This window comes from Lepisosteus oculatus, chromosome 4, assembly GCF_040954835.1.
Source record: "Lepisosteus oculatus isolate fLepOcu1 chromosome 4, fLepOcu1.hap2, whole genome shotgun sequence".
Lineage (NCBI taxonomy): Eukaryota > Metazoa > Chordata > Actinopteri > Semionotiformes > Lepisosteidae > Lepisosteus > Lepisosteus oculatus.
Genome location: NC_090699.1, coordinates 6,376,001 through 6,383,868, shown reverse-complemented (window position 1 = coordinate 6,383,868; position 7,868 = coordinate 6,376,001). Strand labels below are relative to the sequence as shown.

The 7,868-nt window shown below is 47.2% G+C and overlaps 1 protein-coding gene across 1 annotated transcript; it reads left to right on the top strand.

Moving 5' to 3' along the window:
• Positions 1-1,941: 1,941 nt before the first annotated feature.
• LOC138238289 (zona pellucida sperm-binding protein 4-like) lies at positions 1,942-7,178 on the top strand. The gene is made up of 15 exons (XM_069188471.1): positions 1,942-2,351; positions 2,737-2,856; positions 3,593-3,711; positions 3,829-4,030; positions 4,332-4,450; positions 4,996-5,095; positions 5,168-5,290; positions 5,373-5,545; positions 5,676-5,773; positions 5,857-5,984; positions 6,153-6,333; positions 6,419-6,560; positions 6,655-6,730; positions 6,841-6,929; positions 7,088-7,178. The coding sequence occupies exons 1-14, from the start codon at positions 1,979-1,981 to the stop codon at positions 6,924-6,926; spliced, it is 2,040 nt and encodes a 679-aa protein (XP_069044572.1). The 5' UTR covers positions 1,942-1,978; the 3' UTR covers positions 6,927-6,929; positions 7,088-7,178.
• The last annotated feature ends 690 nt before the right edge of the window (positions 7,179-7,868 follow it).

Sequence of the window (7,868 nt, the reverse complement as noted above, 5' to 3'; positions counted from 1 at the left end):
ACGTTTGAGTAGCTCTCTTCAGTATATTACAGGGAAGACTGCTGCCCCTCTGTATTCGTTATGACCCTGGGAAGGAATTTTTGCTTCTGCGAATGCTGTTTTCATTGTGTTTTTGGGCGATAGTGAATGTGAATGTATTGTAGTTAGACAATAAAAAGGGCACTTATACAATACTAATGCTTGTCGCTGGTCTGTGTGTGCATTGGTGATTCTGGGAGATAAACAGAACCTGTGGTAATGTAGAGGGGCCCAGGCACCCCGTTTGTATTGCTAGGTGGCGTAGTCGTACACGAGGCAGGAATATTCCTCGCCCAAAGGGTTCACCTTACTTTGACACTTATCTATTATTATAACCTTATTTTGTCACTTGAATCTTGTGATTTTCAGCCCCGGTGAGCTGGCAGAAAAGACATTTCATTGCCAGCAACTAATGGTGCACGGTGTATTGTGGATTTGATAAATAAACTTTCATTGATTGATTAAGCAAAAAGAAAAAATCGTACATGTGAAAAAGAATCAGGACTTTTTAAAGGGGGCACTGTGCACCAAGTTAACCCAGGTAGTTCGTAATTTGACTGCAAAACAACATTGGAAACTCTACCGTCTCACATGCAGACCAGGGGAATCTTGGACAGTCTTTTTATTTTCAGATAAAACAACCGAACATAGACTGTATCTACATGGAAGTTTAAAGGTACCAACACACTCGGTACCTTTAATTACTCGATGTGTTGAAATCAATTGCATTTTGTGCAACTTGAGTTCGGTGGGTGGACGTTTTGCATTTGGAAATAGCGCCTCCCTTTTTGAAGTATGATGCAAATACAGAAAGATCACGACCATCAGATCTTTCAATTGTGATCTTTGATAAGTTGACCCCAGTGGCAGGGAGTTGAAATGATTCCTGACAGATTTTCTGCATCTCCACGAAGACCTCTTTGAAAGCTTCATTTGTCGAGAACGTTATAATGATCGTTACACACGCTAGTGAAACTTGAAAAATATTGTTACAGTTGTGACTATAGATTACAATTGCAATTCGCGAGAAGAAACTTTCACCGAAACAGATTGCATCCGTTCGTTTCATCACATCAAGTAGTTAAAAGTAGCAAGTGTGTTGGTACCTTTAAACTGGCTTGTACAGTCACGTGATTGCCCGAACAAACAAGGCGCTACAGTGTATCTCGGAATCAACAGCGCCAAAACGCTACTTTCAACAGCACCAACCGGCACAAACGTAGCACTAACGAATGAGATGGGTTTCTTCGTTTGTGCTGTCTGTAGAAGGAGTCAACCTCAAGGAGATGCGGTTTTAAAAAGTTTTGCCGACTCACACTCTGTCCGTATTAGCAATACAACTGGACGGATATTTTCTGGTTAAATGTTCCCGTTATGAACACACTTCTCACCTTGAAAAAGACTCTCCTGTAATAAACTTGTTGTCACCTGCCTTCGCTTTCAACCTTCATGTCTAATATCGGCTCGTGAGAATGTATTGTCATACGGAGGTGTTTGCTGGCGTTTCAATTTGCTCAGGTCATCAACACAGCGGGATCTTCGAACACAGTGAAAGTTACCGGGATCTGCATCACAGCTATAATATTAATATTATGAAGAATCATTGTGAAATTCAAACACATCACAGTGCCATTGGATCAACGGCATTTCATCGCGATTTTAAAAGTTTGTTTACAAGATGTATTAATGAGATTTACTGTTCCTCATTGCTGTAAATCTTTAAATTTCTCAAGGTTATATTTTTATTAAGTTTAGACTGATGACGCCAGAAGACGGGCAGACAAGCTGTGTCACGTGATTTCACTCTCAACACCGCGTCCGAAACCTTAGCGCGTGAGAATGTTCTGGACTTCCTTACCTGCTCCTGATTGGCCGACAGGACATCGCGCGCCTCACTGTGCGTGTGTATAAACCCCAGCGGCAGGAAAAGTAGTTATTCTTGCTCTTGAAGTGTTTTTGTATGATAAAAATGGGGAGAGGAGTGGGTGTGATGGATTTGCTTTTTCCTGGATTGCTAGCATGGCTCTGTGTTGTGGTGGTCCAAGCCCAGCTTGAGGGTCATGATGCTGTTTTTGATGAAGAGGAAGGTTATGATGGCTTTGAGCCAAATGTGGGTAGTCCTGTATTCCGGGAGACCCCACCAGATGGGTATGATGGTTATTCTGCTGGAGAGGTGAGAGGGGTACTAAATGGGGAAGGGCAGGACTTGATGGAAATGGGCTCTGATGCTGAGGGGGAAGAGCTGGATAAGGACTCGAGTGCTGATGTGCAGAGAGATGTGGCAGCAGTGACAACTGGTCCCTCTGAAGCAGATCCTCCTTCATCTGACCCTGGTAGGGAGTTTCTGCAAGTCTGTGGACTGAATACAAGTGCATGGTGGTAAAGTAGCTCTGCTGTATTTCCTCTAAAGAAGTCTGGAATGCATAGGAATAGTCATGACCAGTGGAATATCTCCATGAGTGCTTTGCATATGGCTGCTCCCACTTTCCTTTAAGTGGGTTACAGCAGGAATTCCTTCAGAGTGAAGTGTGTTCTTGTAGCTCTTCACAGGAACAAGTAACTGCTTATTCAAGGCTGAAAAGAGCCTTCACCTGAAGATGGTTCCAGCTGTGGAACTGTTTTTCTTCTCTTCAGCATGGAATAAACCTTTGCTGCTGCAGCTACCAACTTAAAGGTCTTGTACCCAGTAACACTTCTTGCTGTCCTCTTCCCTCCCAGAGTCTCAGGGTGACCCCGAGCAGCAGCAATCCCGCAGCCGCCCCCTGCTGTCCTGTGGCAAGAGCAGCATGATGCTCAAGTTCTCTGTGAGGAGGTTCAGCCGAGTCTACCTGCTGAAGGGTGAGGTTCTACCCTGCCTGTACTTGCACTTGCCCTATACACTGATGGGTTGTGCCATCCTCTGTTTTTGAGCTCCAAACCTGTTCATGCGCCGTTTGAGCTGTAAAACAAAGGATTGTGCTGCAGTGGTATCCCCAAAAATAGCTGGACAGCCTCTCTAAACAATTGTCCCTCTACCTCAATGGGTAGATACACCCCCAGAACATTCTGCTTGTTTTTTAACATCATATAATTTCATTGGAATGGATCTGGGGATCTTGTTCCATACAATGTATGTGGCAAATACTTCTGTGATGATCTCTCTTAATTCTATGGAGTTGACAGTGCCTCCAAATGAATGTGCTTTTTTTGCTCAATGGATTGTATCTCCCTAAATGGGTATGTCTGTGCACAAGATGCTTGAAACCACATTTACTGGGGGTTTGTGCTCTGCTAGGTAAGAACAATACTAATGCATGTATCTGATTCTTTTTTTTTTATGAAGACGCAGGGTGTGTACCATTGTGCTAAGCCTCCAGTTTCTATTGTAACCAAAGAGAACCTGCATGCATTCCAGTTCAGTACCCTTTGAATTAAATTGAGAGAAGAGCAGGCAAGTGTGGAGGTCCAGAATTAGGGGCATGTTGCAGTGGATGTCCCTTGCAAAGGGAAGATCTGTTCTTGCTCTGTGGTGCTATACAGAGCTACTGTGAAAGAGCACTTATGTGTAAGCCTCTAACACTCCACCTTCTCCCAGGCAAAATGGCTCCTCTCTCGGTCACCAGTCTCCCAAAGCACTGTGGGCACAAGGTGCGGACCACCAGGAGCTGGCTGGTGCTGGTGGCTTCCTACAAAGGGTGTTACATCAGGACCTGGGTAAGGGCAGGCTTTGGGCTTGGACTGGCTGGGAACTTGTGTTAGCAGTAGTGCCTTAGTCAATCCAAACAGCTCTACATCAGTGCTTTTAACCTGTAACCCTGTTCCCCACCACAGAGGAAGAACCAGCGGCAACACTACTCCTTGACCGTGAGATACTATGACAAACAGCAGAGGAAATGGGTGACTGGCACTGTGTCCTGCCATGTTCCAGTTGTCCCTCCACCCCCACCTCCCAGAGGCCTGACCATCTCCTGCAGTGAGGTGTGCATGACTGTGACCCTGCCTGCTGGCCCCCTGGAGGAGATCAAGGTTCAGAGTGAGTGACTGGGGAAGGGCTTCTACTGCTGGTCTCTGGTAATGCAGGAGGCTTTTACCTAGCCACTAATGGAACAGGGAGCTTGATGTGGTGTTTTGAGTAGTTCCAGGGTTCTCCAACTGTGCCTTGACATTGTGGATTATAGCATTACCCTGTCCTGATAGCTATTTGGAGATGCACCTTGAAATGATATGGCTGCCTCTATCCAGTGTGCTGTAACCTATTGCTGATTTTGCTTTTTGCGCCTGCAATATATAAAATCCTGCCAAAGGGAAATTGGACTGCTGTGTACCCTGTGCAGGTTCTTCTGGCAGCCTGGTGTCTGTGCTGGACACTCCATCCTGTGGATACTCTGTGACTGCAGGGCGGCACCTGAACACCCTGACCATCCTGTACACTGGCTGCCATGTCCGGCTTGTGGTGAGGCTGGGCTTGGGCTTTGTATTTCCTGAGTATTATATAGGCTTCTCATCTTGTTAAACCAGCTGCTCTAATTACTACAGTATATACACCCATCTACTGTAGGTACCAATCAATTAAGAATTTGTAACCTGAGGTGTGGAACAGACTGGCTGGAAGTGCATACACTTACAGCGAGCTTGCATCTGTCAGACATGAAGTAAATGTGTGAACGTTTAACTTCATATGACTATTTATTTCAGTAGGGGTTTTAGATGGAATGACCTGTCTAAATGTGTGGATTCATTCCAAGATGCAATTTACTCTTGGTTATGCTTATTGTGGGATATTTGAGAGATCTTATAAAATAGGATGTGGGGTCAGGGGGTAAATTAACACTGTGGATCACTCACCTTCAGGATGTGGGTTGAAAACCTGGCTGTAAACATACCTTCCACTGCTCTACAGAATAGCCCTTCTGGTAGCTCCTGGGTACTTTCAGATCTGGAAATGGGGTTGGCCATCTGTGCACAACTGCATATGTCTTCTTTTCCTTTCCCTTGCAGGATCTTCACTACACTGTGAAGGTGGTGTACATTCCCAATGGTGGCCCAAGAAGGGAGGTGGTGGTGTCCTGCCCTCATCGTCCCTACAAACCAAGGGAGGGTGAGTGAATAGGTTTGAGAGTTGGTAATTGGCTCCATAGCTGTGCTGATGGATCCAATTTGGTCTCCCCAGGATGTAAACTACCCAAGAGCCATCGGGTGCCCTGTGGTCCAGGGAGGATTTCTCCAGCCCACTGCCTGGCCAAGGGATGCTGTGTGGACCCAGAAACATCCTCTTGCTACTATCCACTGGAGGGTAGGGCTCTCCTTACTGACCCAGTCCCAGACACCTTCCTGACCAGGATAATGAAGATCCTGACATATTCCTCTCTCCCCAGAGTGCACTGCCGACAAGCACTTTGTCTTTGCTGTCCCTCGGACCATCTCTGTACCCCCTGTGGATCCTGCCAGCCTGGTGATTGCTGGCAACGCATCCTGCACCCCTGTCATCTGTACCTCTGAGTTTGCCATCTTCAAATTCCCTGTCACTGGCTGCGGGACCCATGCTTTTGTGAGTACACGGATCCCATTAAAAACGGTTCTCCTAATCCTCTATATAGGAGTGTCTAATTCCTTTATTGGAAGTAAGAGGGACCTGCTCAAGAGGCAGTTGATGGTTACTGACCTTGCTCTCTGCTCAGGTGGTAGGAGAGACCACCATCTACTTGGCTGAAGTGGAGACACGGGCAAGACGCAATATGCAGAGCTATGGAGTCATTACCAGGGACAGCCCCTTCAGGTGAGCAGGGTTTTGATCATCGAGATCTATTGTGCTGGCCAGCTTACCACATGGAGGTATATGGCTTGCCTCCTGCTCTGCAGGCTGTTGGTGGAGTGCCGCTATGCTGAAGGGAACCTGGCCAGCACAGGCTACCTGGTGAAGAGCCCCTACCTGCCCTCTGCTGTCCTGTCCCAGGGAGTGTTTGGGGTGCAGCTCCGGATTGCTACAGGTGAGAGCAGTTAATAATCGAACAGCTCCTCTCAAGAGGGGAGTGTACAATGCAACATGGCTTGAGGCGTAAGAGAAATGACTGGCTATGCTTGCCTCCACAATGTTATGGCTTTATGATCCGGCCACAGCATACAGCTCCACCCATCCCTTCTCCATCTTCCTCTAGACGAGAGCTACACCAGGTTCTTCCCTCAGTACCACCGGCCCCTCCAGCTCCTGCTGGGGAACCCAGTCTACCTGGAGGTGCGACTGCTGAACTCTCCAGACCCCAACCTGGTGCTGCTGGTGCACTACTGCGTTGCCTACCCCCGCTCTGGCCAGGCTGTCTGGGTGCTGCTCTATGATGGGTGAGGGGCTCCTGCTTGTGCAGCTCTAACCCTGGGCTGGTCAGTGGGTGGCAGGCAGGGTCCTGATCTTGGTGCCTCTCTGCAGCTGCCCCAACCCTCTGGACTATGGCCACACTTCCACCCTGCACATCCACTCCAAGCTGCCTCTGCCCAAGCACCACCGCCGCTTCCACATCCAGACCTTCCAGTTCCTGGACAGCACCTCCTACTCCTACATCAATGAGGAGGTGAGGCTTTTTGTGGTTGCAGACTCTGTAGTTCCATGTGAAATATCTATGGCAACTTGATATGCAAGCCCTAACTTTAAAATCCCTCTTCCAGATCTACTTCATGTGCTCCACAGAGCTGTGCCTACCGTCTGAGCGGCAGTGTGTGGAGGGCTGCTTTGATGGCCGCAGTGAGTCTCTATTTAAGCTCTTCTCCGTGTGTTCCTTCTGTCCATGCACATCTGATGCTTTTCAATAGTATCTTTACCTCGGGAGCCCACTATCTGATCTTCTCTTGCAGAAATCCCAGTGCTGGAGAACCCAGATGCTGACAGGCGCTGTGGCAGGACCCCCTGTCCAGGAAAGAATGAGGGCCCCAGGGACTGAGGGGTAGGTTTTGTGAGTTACCAGTGTTGCTAAATTCCCCTTTACATGGAAGTTTTTTTTTTTTTTGGTGGGTCTTCCAACATCTAATTTGTCATTTCTCTGTATGCATCTCCAGAAAATTCTTTTTCCTGCTCATAATGGGGCTTCAACCACTTTTTCAGGTTCTTGCCTGCTGCTTCAGGGACCAGCAACCTGTGTCTGAAGAGCTGGTTCTGTTGGAGGAAGTCAGTCCTAATAAAGATGTTGAAAGTGGTTCTGTGTCCTGTGTGCTCTAACTGGAGTGTGGGGTGGTGGGGCTCTTGGGCAAGTAAAATGGGTGCAGTTATCCATGGTCATGTTACCAACCTGTAAGGGTCTAATGGTGTCCTTTGCCACTGAATTGTAGTTTCTGCAGAACTGGGTCTTGCTGTTGGTCAATGGAGGTTACTGCCATTCTCTCTGGCAGTGTGCTTCCATCATGAAGTGTCAACCTGACTTGGATGTTGTGGAGGGGGTTATAATTCACTTGAGTAATAGGCTTTGCTATTTGTTTTGGTATTTACTGTATGCAGTGTTGCTTTCTGAAGCTTCACATCAGCTGAGGTTTTAGACCAATTGCATGAGTGAATATTTGTGGAGTGGGTTTTAGGCAGTATAACAATTTCAGATGGTGCTGCATCTCTCCATCCAGATCTCATTCCTGCACCTTACTCTGATGGTATGGCCAGAAGTACTCAAGGATCCTGGAGCAGCCCTTGTACCTAGGGCATTTAAAATGTTGCTGTATATGTGGGTGCCATTGGAAGCTTTTCATGCCTAATGTTACATGTTCAATTACAAATGGTACAGAACCAGTCCCCTAAAGAATGTTTGGATCACTTCCACAAGCCTTGGTCCTGATACTGGCTGCTGAGTTCTGCACATACCCATTTTTGTTCACTGTGAATGTAGGCACCCTGGTGA

What these genes read in the sequence shown, in the direction of transcription:
- LOC138238289 (XM_069188471.1), top strand. Translation starts at nt 1,979, where the DNA reads ATGATAAAAATGGGGAGAGGAGTGGGTGTGATGGATTTGCTTTTTCCT. An exon ending in GCTGCCATGTCCGGCTTGTG is followed by an intron (nt 4,451 to 4,995) that starts GTGAGGCTGGGC and finishes TTTCCCTTGCAG; the next exon opens with GATCTTCACTACACTGTGAA. An exon ending in GCAGCTCCGGATTGCTACAG is followed by an intron (nt 5,985 to 6,152) that starts GTGAGAGCAGTT and finishes ATCTTCCTCTAG; the next exon opens with ACGAGAGCTACACCAGGTTC.